Source organism: Cetorhinus maximus, chromosome 8 (genome assembly GCF_964194155.1).
Source record: "Cetorhinus maximus chromosome 8, sCetMax3.hap1.1, whole genome shotgun sequence".
Taxonomy (NCBI): Eukaryota; Metazoa; Chordata; class Chondrichthyes; order Lamniformes; family Cetorhinidae; genus Cetorhinus; species Cetorhinus maximus.
This window is the reverse complement of record NC_135886.1, coordinates 41,433,605-41,457,548: the sequence shown is the minus strand read 5'-3', so window position 1 is coordinate 41,457,548 and position 23,944 is coordinate 41,433,605. Positions and strand designations below refer to the sequence as shown.

At 41.0% G+C, this 23,944-nt stretch overlaps 1 protein-coding gene across 1 annotated transcript in view; it reads left to right on the top strand.

The window, feature by feature from the left end:
- LOC144683574 (peroxisome proliferator-activated receptor delta-like) overlaps nucleotides 1–23,944 on the top strand; it is an 86,431-nt gene that overhangs the window by 12,040 nt on the left and 50,447 nt on the right. Inside the window, exons 2-3 of the mRNA XM_078546725.1 lie at nucleotides 17,472–17,706; nucleotides 21,078–21,226. Of these exons, the coding sequence (XP_078402851.1) occupies nucleotides 17,583–17,706; nucleotides 21,078–21,226 (273 nt within the window). The 5' untranslated portion in view covers nucleotides 17,472–17,582. The remainder of the gene's footprint in view (nucleotides 1–17,471; nucleotides 17,707–21,077; nucleotides 21,227–23,944) is intronic.

Here is a 23,944-nt window from a genome sequence, read left to right as displayed (position 1 = left end):
CAAGTCTCGGTTTTGAGTTAAATATGTCTCGACCCCTCTTGATGCCTACAGCCATGTCACCCTCTTTCTGTATAGTTGGCTAATAATTTCTGTATCTATATCTTCCTTCACTTTCTAAAACCTCCTCAACTGTAAATTCTTCAAATGTACCATTACCTCACCTCAGCCTGGGTAGCATCATCTTCCTCTGTAAAGACAGATGCAAAGTACTCATTTAATACCTCCGTTATTTCTCCTGCCTCCACGTGCAAGACCCTTTTTTTATCCCTAATCAGCCTTACTCTTTCTTTTACCACCCTTTTATTATTTATATGCTTATAGACGAGCTTGGGATTCACTTTTATGTTAGCTGCCAGTCTCATTTCATGCTCTCTCCTTGCTTTTCTTATTAGTTTTTTCACTTCCCCTCTGGTCCTTCTGTATTCAGCCTAATTCTCCATTGTACTTTCTACTTGACATCTGTCGTACATGCACTTTTTTTTCACCTTCACCTCTCCTCACACTGCATAAGGTGAGTGTGCCAACTGAGTCACTGTATCCAGAGCTAAACATGTGTTTTTTTAATTTTTAGATTAGAAAAAATTGATTCATCAATAGTTCTGGGCAACCAGACATAATATTTTATCCCACCAGTTTTCTTATTTATTAAGCCCAAAACACAGCTGCACTAGATAGACCAAGTGAGAAGTGAAGCCTTAAGCAGGTTTGGTGTACAATAAGGTCCACATTCATTTACATGCACGAATGTTCACTAGAAAGCTGCTGTTATACTGAAGTAGGTGTAAAGCTGATTCAGCACAAAATCAACTTCTGCAGGTGATCTTTCACCCTCGGCATAAATGTGATTTGGATGATTATTTACATGGATTACATTGTATGATTAGATTTAGTTAAATTCTGTGACCTTCTGAATCTAGCAAACTAATCTAAGTGGCCTAAAAGATTATTATTCACAATGATGTGATTTTCTATACTGTGTATAATATTAAGTTATTATGTACTGATAGCACTGAACATATTCGGCCCACAGAACAGGTGAATGTAGGCTTCTTGGCTTAGTGGAATTGTGCAATACTAAGCTTCCCTTGAAGCCCTCTTTAATACTTTTGTGTAATTGTTTATTGTTAGTGAATATGTACACAATTTATGGCCCTCAAAGGGTTAAAGCTGAGATCTTATTACAAGCTGAAAGTGTTTATAGTCTATCGTATGACTTGTTACAATATGCAGTCATGTAAATAGACTCAGCAGTGCCTTTGCCAAATCACATGTCACCTAAATTTGAAGCAACAAGTGCTTCAGTAAGTCTTTTTGATTTGATTGCTTAATAAACATACCTTTATAAGTTATTAGTGAATTTGAATCTTGCTCTTCCAGTTTGAAGAGGGTGTGAGAGGCACTTGCAAGAATGAAAAAGAAAATTGGCATGAAAAGGAAGTTCAAAAAATGTAAAAGAGATCACTGGTCAGAAATAAAATATCTTACTCTGAATCCAACTGAGTTCCCAGGTTCAGTCACAGCCTTTGTAGCATTAATTGATCTTCATCACAGAACAAGAACTTATATGACAAGGTGTTTTTAATGTAATAAAATGCCCATGGCACTTCACAGGAGCATTATGTGGCTCAGTGCCATATTTTATTTTATAAGTTATTAGGTCAGATGATCAAAGCGGTAGGTTTTAAGGAGTGTCTTAAAGGAAGAAATTGAGGCAGAGGGGTGTAGGGAGAGAATTCTTGAGCTATGGACCAAGGCAGCTGGTGGAGCAATTAAAATCAGGGATGCTTAAATGCCCAGAATTATATAAGCGCTGATATCTCGGAGGATTGTGGAACTGGAGGAGGTTATAGAGCTAAGGAAGTGAGAGGCCATGGGGGGATTTGAAAACAAGGATGAGAATTATAAAATCAAGATACTTCTTGACCGGAAGCCAGTGTAGCATACGCAGGGGTGATAGGGGAACGCTGGTGGTACATTTCCTGTGCTTTGAGGTGCAGGCTGTAGTTGTCCAATAGGAACATGGGGATCACTGCTGCCCTGTAATCAGTGACATTAGTCTGAGATTCGAGATCCTGGTCCTCAAATGCCTTAGTCAGTCGAAGGCTGAACTGGCACATTGGAGGCAATGATGAATTTTGTCATCTATGTCTGCCTTTGTCGAGAGGAGGGTCCCAAATATGGAAAATAATTCACGTTTTTAAGGATCTTGCTGTTGATCTTAATTAACTCGAGGAGGCGTTGTGCTGAAGGAGTTTAGTTTTCTGACAGCAGGCCCTGGAAACACTGGAAAAGTACCACCTTTGCAAGATCCTCCAAATCCAGTGGCAAGAAAGACGGTCCAACAGCAGCACCATCTCTCAAGCCAGGATGCCCAGCATCGAGGCGCCAATCATTGAAAACCAGCTCTAGTGGGTGGGAGAGACATGTCGCCTGACACCAGACTCCTGAAGCAACAGTTCTACTTGGAACTCTGTCGTGGTGGGAGACTACCAAGAGGACAATGAAAACACTCCAGGGATGTCCTCAAAGCATACATGAAGCTATTAAACATCCCTGCTGACTAATAGTCCCTGGCTTGTGATTGACCAGAATGGAGAAAGTTTATTCAGGCACCAAACACATCAAGAAACTTTGGGGACATACAGATGTAAAGTCAAGGTGTTGGAGAGCACATGCACAAACCTCCAAACACCTCACCTACCTGACCCTTCAAGTGGCACCTGCCCTGAATGTGGCACAGTCTGCAGATCATTTATTGGCCTTATCAGCCATCTCAGAACCCATTGAACTGGACTGGAAGCAAGTCTCCCTTGAACCTGTTGGACTGCCTAGGAAGAAGGTGATAGGTGAACAGGCCTTGGTGTGACTTGAAATGTGGGAAGCAGAGTTTTGGATGACCTCAGGTTTATGAAGGGTAGAATATTGGAGACCAGTCAGGATTGTGTTGGAATAGGTAAGTCTAGAGGTAACAAAGGCATGAATGAGGGTTTCAACAGCAGATGAGCTGAGACAGAAGCAAAGTCAAGCGATATAATGGAGGTGGCCTTAGTGATGACACAAACATGAGGTAGGAAGTTCATCTCAAGATCATATGTGACACCAAGGTTGTGGACAGACTGGCCTAATCTGAGACTGTTGCCATGAAGGAGGTGGAGTTAGGAAATGGAGTTTAGAGCACAGTCCAAAAACAATGGCTTCAGTCTTCCCAATGTTTAATTGGGGGAAATTTCTGCTTATGCAATACTGGATGTCAGATAAGCAGCCTGATCATGTAACAACAGTGGAGGAGTCAAGAGAGATGGTGAGCTAGAGCTGGGTGTCATCAACGTACAAGTTAAAGCGAACGCTGTGCCTTCCAACGATGTTGCCAAGGAACAGCATGTAGATGAGAAATGGGAGAGGACCAAGGATAGATCCTTGGGGGACACCGGAGGTAAGGGGGTGGGAAGTAGAGATGAGATAGATTAGAATGGAAGCAGATGGGAGCAGTCTGTTCCCAAAGATAGTCATGCCTCTTGGTCAGCAGTGAGGGACAAGAGGATATGACCGTGAGTGAGGCAGGGCATGGGACCGAGCAGATAGTTGTGAAGGAGCCTCAGACTTTGCAATTGTCAAACAGGTTGAGGTGCTTACAACCTGTGTGAACAACAGTCGGCAAGGTGGATGAGCAGTCTAGCCATGGCACCATGGTACGTGAAGCTGTTCAAGTGGGGGGAGCAAACAGGAATGTAGCGGTGGCAGAGGACAGTATAATGAGGGGGATTGACACTATTCTCTGCAGCAAAAAGTAAGAGTCCAGAAAGCTGTGTTGCCTGTCCAGTGCCAGGGTTTGGGACATTGCTCAGGGCTGAGAGAAACTTGCAGTGGGAGGGGGAGGATCCAGTTGTTGTCCATGCAGATACCAACGACATAAGCAGGACAAGAAGGGAGGTTCTGGATAGTCAGTATGAGAAGCTAGGTACCAAATTAAGCAGGACCTCAAAAGTAATAGATTTATTACCTGAGCCATGTGCAAATTGATATAAGGCAAATAAGATGAGAGAGATGAATGTGTGGCTGGTGTGGGAGAAGCAGGTTCCAGTCTGTGGGGCACTGGGACCAGTACTGGGGAAAGTGGGGGCTGTACCGTTGGCACGGTTTACACCTGAATCATGGTAGGACGTGTGTTCTTGCGAACCGCGTGACTAGGGAAGTAGAGAGGGATTTGAACTAACCGGCGGTGGGGGTGGGTGGAGGGGGTTTGCTGCAAGGGGCGAGGGATCAAGCTTGGGTAGGTGTCAAATCAAGGGGTAGATTCAAGGCAGGAGACCATAATAGTAATATGGGAAAGGAGGGTCATAGAATAGCAGGTAGGAGCAGAGAGGTAAAACCTAAGAATACACCAAGAGTCAAGATGATGTTCCAAAGATAATAAGACAAAACTAAAGGCTCTGTATCTGCACGTAGCATTCATCACTAAGTAAATTAATTGATAGCGCACATTGAAGTAAGTAAATAAATATAATCTGATAGCCATTATGGAGATATGGCTACAGGATGACAAGGATTGGGTCCTGAATATTGAGGGGTATATGACATTGAAGAAGAATAGGAAGCTAGGTAAAGATGAAGGGTAAACACTGTTGATCAAGGATGGCATTGGTGCAATAGTTAGGCATTCCCTTGGTTCAGGAGATCAGGATGTAGGATTGGTTTGGGTGGAGATAACGAATAGTAGGGGAAAGAAGTCACTAGTGAGAGTGGTCTACAGGCCTCATAACAGTAACCACAATTTAGGACAAAAGTATACAAGAAATATTGGGTGCATGTGATAAAGGGACAGAAGTAATGGGTGAATTTAATCTACATATAAACTGAAAAATCAGATTGGCAGTAGTAGCCTGGATGAGGAGTTCATAGAATGTTTTTGAGAGTTTTTTTTTAGAGTGGCACTTTCTGAAGCCAACCTAAGAGCATGTTATATTAACTTGGTATTGTGTAATGTGTACAGGATTAATTAGTGACCTCAGAGTGAAGGCACCCCTAGGTAGCAGCAACCACAATATGATTGAATTTCACATTCAGTTTGAAAGGGAGAAGAGTGAGTCTAAGACTAGTATTTTAAACTTAAATAAGGGCAACTATATGGGCATGAGAAAGTTCAGCTAGCTGAAGCGAACTGGGGTATGAGGTTAGGGGTTAGATCAATAGAGAAGCAATGGCAGACATTTAAGGCGAAATTTCAGAATACTCAATAATACCATAAAAAAAACTACTACCACTAGAATACTACTATAAAGAAAAATTCTAAAGGGAGAACCCACTATCCATGGTTAATCAAAGAAGTTAATGAAAGCATCAAACTTAAGGAAAAAGCATTTAACTGCACATAGGTGAGTGGCAAGTCAAATGATTTGTCAGAATACAAGGAATGGCAGAGAATGTCTAAAATGTTAATCAGGAGTAAGAAATTAGAGTATGAGAAGAAGCTAGCTAGGAATGTAAAAATGGATAGCAAGAATTTCGACATGTATTTAAAAAGGAAAAGAGTAAGTAAAGTGAATGTTGGTTCTCTAGAGAGTGAAAATGAGTTAATAGTAGATAATAAGGAAATGGCAGATGAAATGAACAAATATTTTACTTCTGTCTTCACTATAGAGGATACAAAAATCATTCCAGTAATAGCTGTAAATCAGGAGGCGGAAGAGAGAGGGGAACCTGATGAAATTACAATCACTAGAAGTGATACTGAGCAGACTGATGGAGCTGCTGGCTGACAAGTCTCCGGATTCAGATGGACTTCATCCTAGGGTCTTAAGTGGTGGCTAATGAGATAGTAGATGCATTGATGTTAATTTTCCAAAATTCCCTAGATTCTGGAAAGGTTCCATCAGACTGGAAAGTGGCAAATATGATCCCTCTGTTCAAGAAGGGAGGGAGGCAGAAAACAGGAAACTATGGGCCAGTTAACTTGATCTGTCATTGGGAAGGTGTTAGAATCGATCATTAAGGAGATTATAGCTGGGCACTTGGAGCAACTCAAGGTAATTGGGAACAGTCAGCATGGTTTTGTGAAAGGAAAATCACGTTTAACCCATTTACTGGAGTTCTTTGAAGGAGTAAAATGCGCTGTGGATAAAAGAGAGCCTGTAGACGTGCTATACTTGGATTTCCAGAAGGCATATGATAAGGTGCCACATCAAAAGTTATTGCGTAAAATGAAAGCTCATGGTGTAGGTAGCATATTAGCATGGATAGAAGATTGGCTGGCAGAAAACGAAGAATATGCATAAATGGGCCTTTTTCGGATTCACAGGATGTGATGAGTGGAGTCCCGCAGGGGTCTGTGCTGGGGCCTCAACTTCTTACAATTTATATAAATGATTTAGATGAGGGGAGTGAAGGCATGATAGCTAAATTTGCAGGTGACACAAAGATAGGAAAGTATGTTGTGAAGAAGACATAAGGAGGTAACAGATGGTTATAGATAGGTTGTGAGTGGACAAAAATCTGGAAGGTGGAGTATAATGTGGGAAAATTGGCAGGAAGAATAAAAAAGCATAGTATTACTTAAACAGAACACCTGCAGAATTCTGAGGTGCAGAGGGATCTAGGTGTTTTAGAGCATGAATCACAAAGTTAGTGTGCAGGTAGAGCAAGTAATTATGAAGGCTAATGGAATGCTATCCTTTATTATGAGAGGAATTGAACATAAAATTTAAGGATGTTATGCTTCAGTTATACAGGGCATTGGTGAGACCACACCTTGAATATTGTGTGCAGTTTTGGTCTCCTTATTTAAGGAAGGATGTAAATGCATTGGAGGTGTTTCAGAGGAGGTTTACTGGATTGATACCTGGAACGAGCAGGTTGTCTTATGAGGAAAGGTTAGACAGACCGGGCTTCTTTCCACGAGTTAAAAAGAGTGAGGGGTGACTCGATTGAAGTATGTAAGATCTTGAACAGTATTGGCAAGGTGGAAAGGATGTTTCCTGTTGTGGGAGTGTCCAGAGCTACGTGACATGGTTTTAAAATTAGGGGTTGCCTTTTTAAGGACGGAGGTGAGAAATTTTTTCTGAATGTTGTGCGACTTTGGAACGTTCTGCCTCAGGAGTTGAGGTCATTGAATATTTTTAAGGTGGAGCTAGATAGATTCTTGTTAGGCAAGAGAATCAAATGTTATTGGGGGTAGATGGGAATCTGGAATTTGAAACACAAACAGATCAGCTGTGAACTTAATGAATGGCGGAGCAGGCTTGAGGGGCCAAATGGCCTACTTCTCCTATTTCGTATGATCGAATTTAAATGTGGAGTTCCAAGAAAGATGGGAACAGATTTTGGAGGTGACAGCAAGTTTAAGGACTTTGGGAGAGGATGGGGAGATGGGAGGGTACTGTGTGGGCAGCAGCTGAAGGCAGAAACGTTTGGCTGTGATCCCCTCCACTGTTGAATAGCCTAGCAGTTGCTACCAAGACTCATCAATAATTAGACAAATTTTGGTGAGGTACCAGAGGACAACTCTTATGAAATGGCACCACAATGAGGAAATTAGTGCAATGTGGAAGAGGGGCAGTCAATATGCTGGTTAGCATAGGGTAGAAAATGTGTGCTAAGTGGAGAGTTTTGTCTGCTAGCCATTAACTATTGGGGATGTACATTAGTAAACATGTGGAATTGACAGGCAGGGTCCATCAAGCCTGCCTCTTGCTATGATGGCCATCATGTCATAACTAAACATTCTCCTTCCCCTGCATCCCACTTTGTTGAAAAAAAAATCCATCCAATAATTTGGCCAAAAAGAGAGAAAAAAGTGAATGGAGGAGAAAAAAGTCCTGGAACATTCTCCACACCCCCTGAGGCAGTCAAAACCAGGCCAGGAGATCATGTGGATTACATGCTGGCTGTGTTTATTTGTATCACATGTTGGTTGAATTCGTTTTCTGATTGGTCCCCATGGAGGACAAAGCACACCCACCAGTTTGTCTGGAATATATAATTTTATCTTGCCTGCTGTAGAACAATTCAATGACCTCTGCATTGTGTAATTTCAATTAATAATTGTCAGGAAGGCTTCAGAACTCAGTGCTGCTGTGATTGTACAGTATGGCTGAGGAACGTGCAAATCATGTGAGAACAGTGATACAATAGAATGCAGAAAATGGAGCTGTGGTTAGCTTTGTGAAGGTCGTCTTATCCAGTTTTGTAATTGTAATTCTAGTTATCCTTGGTTGGTAAGTGTTAATTACTACTTTGAAGTCTTATGTTTTGTTTTCCTTCTGGAAGTGATCATTTAATTCTGAATGAAGGGACCAAAGTCAAGATGACAACTTTAAAGCAAAAATGTGAATTAAAATCCAACAACCTGGCACAGCTTAGTAGCAAATGGCCCTTCTGGTCTGGCAAATGCAAAAAGGCCTTCCATTTCCTGCCATGACAATCTGACTGGCCACCAGCACATTTACATGATGAGCAGGCCTTCCTTCCATTGTCTGGCCTGCAGGAAGAATTTTATTGAGTTAGGCACCCACCATGAGCCTTGCGTGCCCACACGGAAGAGAAGGCCTTCTGTGAGGAGTGTGGCAACTCCAAACTTGATGGTCCATCAGGGCATGCACCCAGGACAAGCAGTGTGCTTCAGCAAGCCTCACTTCTGATTTCCTCTCCAGACAGCTTTATGGAGTTTAGTCATATGCATGACCGATTGTCAGATCTTTTTTAATCTTCTCGTTTGGGAGGCACATGTTCAGAAGGACTGATATGTCTTGCAAGTAATCACTCTGTGTAAAGATATAGACCTTTTATATGAAGTAGTCATTCACCCAATCAACAAGCAGTCCAGCTCCCTCCTGAAGGCATGCAAGAAGTCAGCACTCACCACACCAGCCATTAATGTATTCCAGAAACACTCAATTCTGCAAGAACTGCCTAATATCCAGTCTAGTCCTACCCTAAGGTTAAACTCATGACCTGGTCCTCAGTTTGTTAAACTGGAATAATCAATAGGCATACTATCTAGCCCTTTATTTAATTTATTTATCTCTATCCGATCACCTCAAAGTCTGCAATAGCAAAATACTGCAGGTTTGGAAATATTCAGCTGATCAGGCAGCATCTATGGAGAGAGAAAGAGTTAATTTCTCAGGTCAATAATCTTTCATCAGAACCTGAATTCATTGACCTGAAATGTTAATTCTGGCCCTGATTTTGCGGTCAGCGCTAAAGCAGCAGTGTTGGCCCCTCACTGCACTGAAATATACTCACCTAGTCCAATAGCTATAGCAAAATTTTTAACTTCTGGCTGCAACATGGCTTTCTGTCAGGAGGAACGGCGAGCCTCAATGCTTTCTGGGTGAAGGTAGAGGCATTGCCATGGAGACATCTCTACCAATCATAGTCCACTTGCCAACTAGTCAGCATTCTCTTCTCATACAGTGTAAATTGTTTTCCCCTTATATTAGTATTCTTGTGAAGTATCCTGATGAGTGCAAGATGGAAAGCTTCAACATGTCTCTCTTTTTCAGCAATACTCAAGTTCTCTACTAACAAATGACCATTTATATTTGAATTCCTTCTTATTTTTTGGGATAGGAGGAGCCGCAACTCTACCTTCCAAAAACTCAGGATCTCTATTAAGATCATAGAACGACTCTTTTCTGACTATGATGCTCTCTTCCCATGCCTATGTATACTTGTGGCACACCTTTACCTGGCTGGGTGGATGATAGGTAGCACCTGCTTGAGTGTCCAACCATGTTATTCCATTTAGCTGTTGGGAAGTGCACAACAGTAGTTGAAGGTGACTCAATTCCTGATTCTTTCTCTTCCCCCGCGGTCCCAACGTTTCTATGAGAAAACCACTTAAGGGTAGTTGATGAGCAAAGATCAAGTTCTCACACAACTAGCCATTTAAGGACTGAAGGTGCAACTTTTCTGCTGTCACTTGCACAGTGATTTGGTAGCGCAGTGGTAATGTCACTGGACTAGTAATTCAGAGGCCCAGGCTATGAACAGGGGTTCAAATACCATCAAGGCACCAATTTAAATTCAATTAATAGATCTGGAATTAAAAGCTAGTCTCAGTAATGGTGACCATGAAACAATTGTTAATAGTCATAAAAACCTGTCTGGTTCACTAATGCCCTTTAGGGAAGGAAATCTGCCATCCTTATCTGGTCTGACCTACGTGACTCCAGACCCACAGCAATGTGGTTGGCTCTTAAATGCCCTCTGAAATTGCCCCCAGCATGCCACTCAGTTGTATCAAACCACTACAAAGCCTAAAAGGAATGAAACTGGATGAACCACCTGGCATCGACCTTGGCAATGGAAATGACAATGGCAGACCTAGCCATGTCAACCCTGCAAAGTCCTCCTTACTAACATGTGGCGGCTTCTGCCAAAATTGGGCAAACTGTCCCACAGACTAGTCGAGCAACAGCATGACATAGTCTTGCTCACCAAATCATACCTCACAATGTCCCAGACACCACCACCACCATCCCTGGGTATGTCCTGTCCCAGCGGCAGGACAGACCCACCAGAGGTGGTGGCACAGTGGTGTACAGTTGAGAGGGAGTTGCCCTGGGAGTCCTTAATATTTGACTCCATACCCCAAGAAGCCTTGTGGCATCAAGTCAAACATGGGCAAGGAAACCTCCTGCTGATTACCACCTACATGCCCCCCACCTTCAACTGATGAATCAATACTTCTCCATGTTGAACACCAATTGGAAGAAGCACTTGAGGGTGGCAAGGGCAAAGAATGTATTCTGGGTGGGGGACTTTCAGGTTCTATCACTAAGTGGCTCAGTAGCACCACTACTGACCAAGCTGGATGAGTCTGAAAGGACATAGCTGCTAGACTGGGTCTGTGACAGATACAGAGGGAATCAGCAAGAGTTTGATCTCATCCTCACCAATCTACCTGTTGCAGATGCATTTGCCCATGACTACTGTACAGTCTTTGTGGAGACAAAGTCCTGTCTTCACATTGAGGGCACCCTCTATCGTGTTGTGTAGCACTACCACCATAGTTAATGGGAAAGACTTCGAACAAATCTAGCAACTCCAAAACTGGCCACCCGCAAGGCACTGTGGGCCTTCAGCAGCAGCAGATTTGTGTGTAATCACAATGTTACATCATGACCCGGCATATCCCCCACTCTAACATTACCATCAAGCCCGGTGATCAACCCTGGTTCAATAAAAAGTGCAGGAGGGCATGCCAGGAGCAGCACCAGGCATATCTAAAAATGGGTTGAAGTAACAACACAGGACTACTTGCATGCCAAATGGCAGAAGCAGCATATGATAGAGCTAAGTGATCCCACAATCAACGGATCAGAGTTAAGCTTTGCAGTCCTGCCAGTCTTGAATGATGGTGGACATTTAAACAACTAATAGGAGGGAGATGGCTCCACAAATATCCTCAATGATGGGGAAGCCGAGCACATCAATGTGAAAGACAAGGCTGAAGTATTTGCAACCATCTTCAGCCAGAAATGCCATGTGCATTATCCATCTCAGCCTCCTCCTGAGGTTCCCAGCATCACAGTTGCCAGTCTACAGCCAATTCAGTTCATTCCACGTGATATCAGAAAACGGCTGAAGGCACTGGATACTGTAAAGGCCATGGGCCTTGACAGCATTCAAACATTAGTACTGGAGACTTGTGCTTCAGAACTAGCCATGCCCCCTAGCTAAGCTGTTCCAGTACAGGCAACAACCCAACAAAGTGGAAAATTGCCCAGGTATGTACTGTTCACAAAAAGCAGGACAAATCCTACCTGGCTAATTACTATCACATCAGTCTACTCTCAATCATTAACAAAGTGTTTGAAGCGGTGGTCGACAATGCTATCAAACAGCACTTATTCAGCAATAACCTGCTCACTGATGCTCAGTTTGGGTTCCGCCAGGGCCACTTGGCTCCTGCCCTCATTACAGCCTTGGTTCAAACATGGACAAAAGAGCTGAACTCAAGAGGTGAGGCGAGTGACTGCCCTTGACATCAAGGCAGCATTTGACCGAGTGTGGCATCAAGGAGCCCTAGTACAACTGGAGTCCATGGGAATCAGGGGGGTGGGGAAATGCTTCACTAGTTGGAGTCATACCTTGCACAAAGGAAGATGATTGTAGTTGTTGGAGGTCAATCGTCTCAGATTTAGGACATTACTTTAGGACTTTCTCAGCGTAGTATCTTAGGCTCAACCGTCTTCAGCTGCTTTATCAATGACCTTGCCTCCAGCATAAGGTTAGAAGTGGGAATGTTTGCTGATGTTTGCACAATGTTCATCATTCACAATGACTCAGATACTGGAGCAGTCTGTGCCCATATGCGGCAAGACCTGTACAACATTCGGGCTTGGGCTGATAAGTGGCAAGTATCATTTGTGCCACACAAGTGCCAGTCAATGACCCTCTCCAACAGGAGAGAATCTAACTACACCTCCCCTTGACATTCAGTGGTACTACCATTGCTGAGTACCTCACTGTCAACACCTTGGTGGTTGCCATTGACCAGAAACTAAACTGGACCAGCCATACAAATATTGTGGCTGCAAGAGCAGGTCAGAGACTGGGAATTCTACAGCGAGTGACTCGCCTCTTGTCTCCCCAAAGCCTGTCCACCATATACAAGGCACAAGCAATGAATGTGATGGAATACTGTCCACTTGCCTGGATGATTGCAGCTCCATCAGCGCTCAAGAAGTTTGACACCATCCAGACAAAGCAATCCCGTGTGATTGGCACCCCATCCACCACCTTAAATACTTACTCCACCACTGATACACAATGGCAACAATGTGTATGTACCTTCTACAAGATGCACTGCGGCAACTCACCAAAGCTCCGTCAGCAGCACCTTCCAAACCCGTAACCTCCACCGCCTAGAAGGACAAGGGCAGCAGATGCATGGAAACACAACCACCTGCAAGTTCCCCTCCAAGTCATGCACCATCCTGACTTGGGACTAAATGGCCGTACCTTCATTATCGCTGAGTCAAAATCCTGGAACTCTCCCTAACAGCACTGTGGGTGTATCTACACCAAAGGGACTGCAGCGATTCAAGAATGTGATTCACTGCCACCTTCTCGAGCAATTAGGGATGGGAAATCAATGATGGCCTAGCCAGTGACACCCACATCCTGCAAACAAATAAATAAAAAAACAGTTTGCAGTTTGTTACTACAACAATGAGGTACATCATCAGATAGCAGTCACTGTCACGAATAATAGACTCTTGGTGAGGTATTGAAAAACAACTGAGACCTGTGAAGCTGTACCCCAGTGAGGAAGTTGGGGCCTTGGGGAAGAGAAGAAGCAAAAATGCACAGGAGAATGTAGGACAGAGAGTGCACACTAACATTGAGAAGTTTTGTCTGCTAGTCATGAATGTTGGGAATATGCTGGCTTATTAGTAAACCCATGACCACATGGAATTGACAAGCAGGGAAAAGACCAGTTCGTTCAGAAAGCCTGCTTTAAGCCATGACTAAAGACCTACCCCCCCACCCCCCCTCCCAAAAAAAACAGACATGCAGCAATAATTGTGCGAAAAAATGCTCTGACTCCCTCAGGTGATTGAAACGAATCCAAGTGATCACATAGACTAAGCTGTTATCTGTAACATTTTGCATCAAATTTATATTGTTTCTTTTTATTTACCCTTAGACAAGAATTTACTGCACTTCAACTATAAATAAGCACTAACTTTTAATCAAAATATTTATTTTAGTTTTGTCATTTTTTAAAATCTCTGCTGCAACCAATCATCTTTAGGGTGTTGTATACTTGCTCAAATATTGCAAGGCAGCAGGCTATTTTCCCAAGATCACATCACAACCTTGCTAATCCTATCCTTGCCTGATTTTTTCATGCTTTTCAGTAATTCATGAAAAGCAACCCAGATTGGGAATAATGGCTGAATGTTTTGCTCATCCTTCCTCATGTAAAGTTGTTGAGGCCGGTTGTAGTTCACTCTCTGCTGACACCGTTAATACAGGACAGGCCTGGATGACTTTCTGCTCCTTTGTAGATCAGTACCACAACACACCTATTGCATCTTGCTGAATTGCAGGCAAACTGCATTGTTAATCTCACCTGTTTGTTACACGGTTCCTTGCCAGTACTTGGGATCTCCTGCCATGCTGCCTGAGAGGGACTCCGTAAGGATTCATTACAGTGTGGGAAAAGAATGACAAATACTGATTGCAAAAGGATGTGGCAAAAACATTTAGCCCTACAACAGATGATTTTTACATGTGCATCCACACTCCAGTTGTATTCAATAGAAAATGCCCACATGAGAGTTCACATGGTCTAGCCACCTGAAGAGATGCAGTCTGCTGGCTCAGCAGGGATGGCTCAGCACTGCATGATATTGAATTGGGCCACACAGAGGAAAAGGTTCTGGGTTTAATCCCTTTTCCGTTTCCTGATTTCTGATCTCTTAAAGGCTATTGTAGGTTTGCTGCAATGAACCTTGGTCATCCTGAATTGGGGAGGGAAAATTCAATCAAGGTTTCTGCCCTGGACTGCTGCCCAATGATCACCACTGAAACATGCTTACATTTTGATGCTGAGTGAGAATGGGACTGAGTTTGCGTCCCAGGCACATGCTGTCTAGGTTCAAATAGACTTTGTTTTAAAAATGTGTGCTTGGTTTCAGTACTGACATCCATGACATACAGTATGAATTTCTGCCACCATGAGTGGAATTCCTTTACTAGACATGCTTCAGGACAGCGTCCATTATCCTTGTATGCTCGATCTATTTTCATTACAAATTTATTATTCTTCTATCAGGGCCTCTTTTCACTTAAATTACTGCTATTCTAAAATGTTTTTATTATATTTATTATATTAATGAAGACTTGTTAACTAAAAACAATTTAATATCAGTTAATATTAGTTGAGAACTGGCTGTCTATCTTTCATTTGAAGTCTTTAGCAGTGTTGTTCTCATTTCTCAGCTTGGCTACAACTACAGAAGCACACAGTTTCCTCCAAGATTTACTGATGTATAGGATACCTTAATGGTTTGGGAGCCTAGTGTAAGAGGTTTTGCTGTAACTGTTCAATTCAATAAAACAACAGCTTGTGCTTGTATCATGCCTTTAACCCAAAACAACTCGCCATTTCACAGATGCACAGTTAAGGCTCCAAGCCAAAGGTGGAGATGTTAGAACAGGAGATCAAAAGCTTAGTGAAAGAGGTGGGTTTTAATGAGGGTCTTAAATGAGGAGTGGGAGGTAGAGAGGTGGTGATATTTAGGAAGAAAATTCCAGACCTTGACATTAGGCTGTTGGAGGCATGGCCATAAGTGATTATGGAGCGGAGGTTGGGGGTGTTGCTGGGCAAGTGAATTTACGAAGCCATAGTCAGGCATATTCGGGTAGTTACAGAACAGGAGGCAGTTAAAAGAGATGACGGTGAGGTCATAAAGACATTTAAACATGAGGATGAGGATTTTAAATTCCGAGGCATTAGGGGACTAGTGAGGATGGTGTGATGATGAGCACGATGGTGCACATTGATGGGAAAGAAGAATTTTGTATGAACTGAAGTTTCAAATTTCTAACAGCCTAATATTTGGCCACCTGTTTACTGTGATTCTTCAACTGTCGATTTATTCAAGTATTTCCTTATCTTTGGTAAAACCTTCATTGTTTCTCATTCCCTTGGTGTGAACCCCTTCATCACTCAAGTGCAAAAGGCATAGACTTCAACTTATCTGGTGTATGATTGGCTTAGCCATCTATCACTGGATTTAGCTGGAACATATCAAGTGCTACTGGGCTTAATTCTCTGCTCCCATGCTAGGTCATATGGTAAATGGTTTCCTCTCTGCTGGGGCACCCTTTCAGAAGCACCGTCCTTATGCTTCCCTCAAAAATAAAATCTACCCTTGACCACTCTGTCCTTGCAAACTGTTGCCCATTTCCAAAATGTCTTTGCTCTCCAAAGTGCTTGAACATGCTGTCACTCCTAAATCCGTTCCCAGTTCTCTGGCAGTACTCCAATAAAGTTTCCGCCCTGCCACAGAACTAAAATGGTCCTAACCAAAGATACTAATGGCACTTTTTGTGCATAACTGTGGTACATTTTCCCCTTTCATTCCCCTTAATCTCTTGAGATCCGAAATGCAGTCAGCAACAACAAATGACTTATATTTATATAGTGCCTGTAGCATAGTAAAATGTCCTAAGGCACTACTCAAGCGATTTCAAACGGGCTTTATCTCCTTGTGGTTAGTTGTCATTGGGGTAGATAACCAAAATGTAGTCAGTGGTAAGTTTTAAGGAGCACCTTAAAGGATGACGGTGAGGCAGATGTTTAGGGAGGGAATTCTAGACCTTAGGTCTTGGCTGCTGAAAGTAGGGTCACCAGTGGTGGAGTGATTAAAATTGGAGTTGTGCAAAAGGCCAGAATTGGAGGGGTGCAAGTACCTTGGTGTAATGTGGGGTTGGAGAATTACAGAATTAGAGAATATGGCACCTCTAACAGTGCAGCTCTCTGAGTACTGCACTGGAGTGTCAGCCTAGATTTTTGTACACCAGTCTCTGGAGTGAGACTTGAACCCACAATCTTCAGTCTCAAAGGCAATCTGAGCTACAGCTAACATTAACAAGGATTAAGTGTTTTCCGAAACAGAGGGGACAAATTCCTCTTTATTCTTTCGTTCATATGTTTGACTTTAATTTTTTTTTCCAAAATTGGGTGTTAAGTGCTGGGTTTGTCCCAAATAAAACAGAAGTGTTGTAAACCTCTCATAAAATTCTTGCTTGAATTTGTTTCATATGTGTCTTAAATCTTTTAAATTCATGCTTTAAAAGCACATGTACTTAAAATTGTTTGTGCAGACAAATTTCCATTTCATCAGTAGGAAGTGCGATAGAAGTTTTCATTTTATTTTTAACAATTTTTTTGTTTGTGCCAAGTTGGACACCAAACAACATTTTTTGTTAAATGGCTGACCGCAAAGGTACCAGTACAAAAAATACAGACATGTCAGTCACTGCACAACAAAAAAACTGTTTGTGATTGACCGATCATAATCTGATGCAGGTGCAAACAATTTAAAGAAAGCATATGTTATAAACTTTAAAAAATGTATATTACTTGTTTTCAGCTGTTTAGAGGCTTTTAAAAAGCTATGTACAGTGTTATGACATGTTGAGCCAAGCTTACTGTGTATGAGAACATGTGGATACAGTTCTGTCAGCATTTTTACAATGTGATGAGGTTACAGGAATGGGCCATTATTTTAATTAAAATGATACATAAGCATGTGTTGTAGGTTAATTTGCCACTATTATAAATACTGATAGAACAGATAATACTATCACAAGCAGATCCAATCTAAAAAGTACTATACAAATAAACCTTTCTCTTTTAAAGGATAAATTCATTGCCAGAACCAAGTTTCAGTGACCTTTATTTGTTGCAGTGAAACATGTTCTAAAATTATGTGTTTGTATCTCATCAGGTCTATGAATGTTTTTTATCGGGGCTTTGACCGGTTTGTGTTTGGGCCAACAATCCACACGTCAAAGATATGACTCAAGAGTCAGATTGCTGAGGAAGTGGGTAGTAGGTCATGGAAAAACTACAGGATGTGTCATCAGATTCTAAGGAGAAGGGGGATGATGGAGTGGATTCAAAGACTGCCGAATATGAAACTTCGGGACCAGATACTGAAATAGCTTCTAGTAGTCAAAAAGGTAATGAAATAATGTTGGGTGTTTTTTTTTAAATAACAGTATTAAAGCTCTAACTTTGAGAATAATTAAGGGTAAGTAACATTTGTTTGCTAGTTATCTGAATACCTGAGGGGATACTTGCATCATGTAGATAAGGCTGAATAATGTACAGTCTCTATCTAACTAATTTGGAATACTCGCTTTGACTCTGCTTCTCCTCGGAATATAAATGGTGTCCTGTTTATGTTTATCTATCTAACTGTATTAAAGTAACAGAACCATATTAACTTTATTGATCACTACTAATTTTGCAGATAAGTTTCCTGCAATTTTGATTTGTGTTTTTCTATTGAGATTGAACCAACAAAAAATGATTTCTGGTTATTAACAGTTTTGAATAATAACACCAAAAGGCTTTTGTGGGACTTTGAGTTAGTACTCCAATCTCACTTTTGGAATTTGGATTCAAATGTAGCCCATTTTAATTGGTTGCAAACTGCAAGGGTCCTTAATGGCATCAGATTGGACATGTCAAAACCCTTTCTTAATAGAGCAGAATATTGAGAGATTGAGGCACCAGTTGCATACCTCATGGAAACAAAGATGGTAGCAGGTAAATAGAAAAGTTCCAACTGGTACTGTCCTGATGTCTCAAACATCAAGTCTCCATCTTAGTGCCATAAATAGCCAAAAATGGCAAAGTTCAATTCCTAACTTCATCCAGGATTGCTACAATATTTTGTGAAGAGGAAAATTAGCCAGACTTATTGCTGTTGACCACTGGATAGCAGCCCCCCTACTGGAATTCTGCATGTGTGGATGCTGAGTGAAGATGAAATTGGGCTAAGCTATGATGTTCTCAATAACTGGATAACTTTGCCACTCACTGACGGAGCTAAGGCTACTTGAATGAGGTACTGTGAAAACCGTACTCCAGTGAGGAAATAAAATCGTTGCTGGGCCAGAGTACACAGAGCTATTATCCTGGTTGCTCTGTACCTGACCTGGGAATGTTTGATTCTGAAATAAGGTGCCAAAGATGGTAAAGATTTTTGTTCTCCTTTATTGTGTTGATATTCTTCACCACAATAAGCAAAACAAAAAATAGTCAAGGGAATGTAGAATTTAAATAACAGTTTTACATAAGCCCACCAAAAAAATGTGGAATTTAAAAAAAAAAAATGTTTGCATAACTCCACCAAATATAATCATTTTTATTCTTTTTAAATTGGGTTTGATTTTACAGAAGGAAAAACAATGACACTGGTGGTTTTAAATTATGAATCAAACCAAAAAACTACAAAACAGCTTCACAATTTTTGCAGCTAAGTTCCCTAAACAAGAAGGAAAAAGCTGGCATTATGTCGCAATTTCCGTCCCTGAAATTGACTTTAAACACACCCTAATAAACCAATGCCTAAAGCGGTTGATGATCTGCCTTTTTCTATTCCATGTTTGGGTGGCAAAAAAATTGATACTAGATTAGTTGTAAATTTAAAATCTGAGATTAGATGACAAAAATCTATCAAAGATATTAAGGGGTATTGAGAAGAGGCAGGTACATAGACTTGGGCTGCAGATCGACTATGATGTAATTGAGTGGCAGAACAGGCTCAAGAGGGTAAATGGCCTACTACTGTACCTATGTTCCTCCAGGTACAGTGTCTCAAAACTGGCAACATCAGGACAGAGTCTGTACCGGATTTTGGATTTTGCTGCTTTTCGGAAAAAAAATTGGAACCTTAATTCAATTAATAGACATATGAAATCAAGTGAATAAGGTTCTTTAAGAATACCTAACAGGGAAGAAATAATGTTTGAAAAAAAATTAAATACTAAGGTAGGTAAGACTGACAGGTCGGGTCAGGCGGATCGGGCCAAACTGGGTCGGGTGGGTCAAGGGTCACTCGGACTACTCAGAGCGCAGGAACAGATCGCGCAAAGCCAATATTTAGCTCAGTGCACCACCGTGCCAATGTAGCAACGAGCCAAATTGTCCCAGTAAGTTATTTTACTCATTAAATACCTATTAAAATTTATGTATGGTGGCTTATAAAAATTTCCAGTTTTCGGATAGCTGGATTTGAGACACTACCTGTAGTAATGTGTCTGTATCTGAATTTTTTTTGGCTTCCCCCTTTCCCTTGTGTAGAAGCACCTTACCCCTGCAACCATAACAACTTTTAGAAAATAGCATGGTTTAAAGTTAAAAGTCAGTGGTTTAAGAATTCAGTTCAATTAAGAGGAAAGCTTATCTTTTTTCTGTTTGAAGGCAAGAATCCGTACAATATTGACAATTGTCACAACCACGTAAAAGCCTTTTCCCCAAATTGGTCTAAGAATCTGTATGTGTGTATGTAGACCTACTTTACTTTGAAAAATTCAGTCTATAAAAAATAACCCAGCATACAAGCTTTAGCCATAAACAAGGTAAAGGTTAGTTTATTACAAAACTACTGCTGGAATGTTACTTAAGAAAAAAAGTGATAAAGCTATTAACTAAAATACAGATACAAAGATTAAAATGCAGGTAAAGAAAAAGAGATACTTAGATGAGCTTTCAAGTCAGCCTCTGTGAGATATTGTTGTAGGCCCATTGATTGAAGGCATTGAAACTTGAGGTTCAGTTTAGCAGCTGTGATGGCTTCTGTAGTTGAAGAGTTGGAGTTTGCCGTTGTAGGTGGACTCAACAAGCAGAACAGGTCATGAAAGTGAGGTGAGTGAAGGCCTCCTGTTTTCACTTTTACAGTAGTGCAGGTGATGGTCCTTGGTAGCCTCATTTAGTACAGCAGTCCGATAGCATTTCTGGAAACCTTCCTCAGTCTCTCCCTGTTGAGAAGCAGTTTCTGATTCAAGGGATATGTCTCATGATGTTAAAGATGGTTCTCTGTTTAGGCAACTTCCAGCCTTGTCTTATAGTATGAAACTCAAAGATGGCTGCTCCCAAACTGATGGATCATGCTTCCATATTAGGTATTGGCCATTCAAACAGCCTTTCCCCCATCTGGAGTTGTTTTGAGCTTTCCATTAAGGCCCTTATCAGCTAATTGTCTTTGTCCTGAAGGAAGACTGGCAAGTGGAAGGATCTTGTTCACACTTGTGGAACACACATTGAATAATGCTTTTTGTGATCCTTCTTGGGATAAGTAGTTTGATAAGGTTTTGGAACCAACACTGAAAGGTACCAAGTTGTCGGTCCATCCCTTTTCTGAACAGTTCTAAAAAAAACTTTTTTAGCAAACGTGCTTTTCAAACAGTTGTCCCTAAAAATCTATACTACACGTTCATGACAACTATCTCTAATTTAAACCAGGGCATCTCTTACTCCTCTATGTAACAGTTGTAAAATTTTGAACAAGTTTTTTTTGTAACCATTTGGATTTCCTTCTCAGATGTAATGGAAGCTGCAAGTCCATCAGTTGTACAATCCAAAGTTTCTAATGAGGAGGCCACCACCTCTGGAGTGAATGTTGAATGCCGAATATGTGGTGATAAGGCTTCAGGCTTCCATTATGGTGTACATGCGTGTGAGGGTTGTAAGGTACTGTGCTACATTACGTCCTTAAAATGTAACATGCTGTCGTGGAAATGTTCCCTCACATTTTATGACCATACGTATAAAGACTGAAACTTGCTTTGCACTTCTGATGCTGCATTAATGTGCAAATTAGTTAAAAGATAAGATTACTAGATGGCTTCAGGTAAAAGTCAGCTATCCTTTACTGCTCTCTGATATTTTGTTATATGATATGTGCACTTTGAACACTTGCGTCTACCCTTAATTCAAAAATGCTTAATTCAAATGATTGAAATTAAATTCTTTTAGCTGAATTTTTTAATTTGTTATCTACATTGCTTATAATTAATTTAATTTTTAACACACAAATCCTGAATTGTCAGGAGGAAACTCTTCTATTGTTTAAATATCTTCATAATTGAAAGTCATACAAGTAAATAAGTCGAAACCCCAACTAGATTTTAGGTATTCTGTAAGCAAAGCTTCAGTAAGTATTCTATATTATGCTTTGTTTCAATTTCTTTTCAATTTCACATCAATTCATTACATATCACTCTATCAGCTTGGCCCTTGTACAAATTATGTGCAACATCTGAATATGCCTAGGTTTTTCTACAAGATTGAGTTCTCAATCTTGGCCTTACCATTAGTGAAGAATAGTAGATATTACTCCTTGTAGACGGACGGAAGGCTGGGGGTGATCCCAAAATATTATCCATACACCTTGAAATTAACTCAAGTACAAATGGGAGGGATTGGGAGCAAGTCAAGGAAGGGAAATAAATGGAAATATCCTCAATTCAACAGAAACCAAAATTAATATTAAATTATTTTATATATTGTTGACATATCCTCTGGAGAGGATCCAGTGCATATAACAAGCAGAGTTGATAAAGGGGAACCGGTAGATGTAGTGTATTTGGATTTCCAGAAGGCATTCGATAAAGTGCCACTTGAAAGGTTATTGCACAAGATGGGAGTCCACGGTATTAGGGGTAATGTATTAGCATGGATTGAGGATTGGTTAACACACAAGACAGAGAGTCAGAATTAATGGGTCTTTTTCAGGTTGGAAAGACGTAACTAGTGGAGTCCCACAAGGATCAGTCCTAGGGCCTCAATTATTTACTAACTCTATTAATGACTTGGAGGAGGGGTCAGAGTGTAATCTATCCAAATTTGCTGCTGTTAAAAAAAAAAATAGGTAGGAAGGCATGTTGTGATGAGGACATAAGGAATCTGCAAGGTGCTATAGATAAGTTGAGTGAGTGGGCAAAAACTTGGCAGGTGGAGTTTAATGTAGGAAAGTGTGAGGTCATGCACTTTGGTAGGAAGAATCAAAAGGCAGACCATCATTTAAATGGAGAGAGACTCCAATAATAGTGCAGCACTGAGGGATCTGGGTGTTCTTGTGCATGAAACGCAAAAAGTTAGCGTGCAGATGCAGCAAGTAATTAAGAAGGCAAATGGAATTTTGCCCTTTTGCTAGGGGGTTGGAGTTTAAAAATAAGGAAGTCTTGTTACAGCTGTACAGGGTGTTGGTAAGGCTGCACCTGGAGTACTGTGTACAGTTTGGTGCCTATATTTAAGAAAATATATACTGACATTGGAGGCAGCTCAAAAGAGTTTCACTAGGCTGATTCCTGGGATGAAGGGGTTGACTTATCAAGAATAGCTAAACAGGTTAGGCCTTTATTCGTTAGACTTTAGAAGAATGAGGGGTGATTGAATTGAAACATGCAAGATTCTGAGGGGGCTTTACAGGGCAGATGTTGAGAAGATGTTTCCACTAGTGGGGGAATCTCGAACTAGGGGACATAGTTACAAAATAAGGGGACTCTCATGTAAAACTGAGATGCGAAGGAATTTCTTCTCTCAGAAGCTAGTGAATGTCTGGAATTCTCTACCTCAGAGAGCTGTGGAAGCTAGATTACTGAAAGTATTTAAAGAGGAGGTAGATAAATTTTTGAAATATTGGGGAGTTGAGGGCTATGAGGAGTTGGCATGAAAGAGGAGTTGAGGCCTGGGGCAGATCAGCCATGATCTTATTTAATGGCGGGGCAGGCTTGAGGGGCCGAATAGCCTACTCCTGCTCCTGTTTCTTATGTAGTCCAGAAATCTCTGTTTTGGAAACATCAAGTTGTCCGGAAAGTTTTTGAGTGGGCCAAAGCATTCCCTCAATGTCAACAGCACTATTTTAGTGCAGTACTTTGGGAGCAAACGATACAGTATTTGAATAATTAAAACAGTTTTTATTACTGCTTTATAATGTTTTATCACTGTTTTTTGTTTTAAGGTGAGTATACCTACACACTTGTAATTAGGCGTCCTAATGTCATTCAAAAATCCAGAAAATTCCAAACTCCAGAAATGACTTGTTCCCAAGCATTCTGAACTGGTGAGATTACAGCATATAGTAATAAAAAGAGATTTTGTTGAGCAGAATGGTGTAATGCTTTGTATCTTGTCTATGAATATTGGAATTGTAAAGTTAAATTTCAGTGTACAGAAATTGCTTAATGGCTTATTTATACTCATATAGCTTGGTTAGATAAACTTAGATCAAACAGCTAATGTTTTCCCTCCCTTAAAAGTGACACTTAGTCCTTGTACCCAGATATTATTGCATGTGAAAAATTCTTCACCTGGTACACACTACAGCTTCCAGTGTCTGTGTCAGAAGTAGCACTAGCAGGGCTGGGAGGCAATCATTTATTCATCCTCAGGTAGTGCTTTGCATGG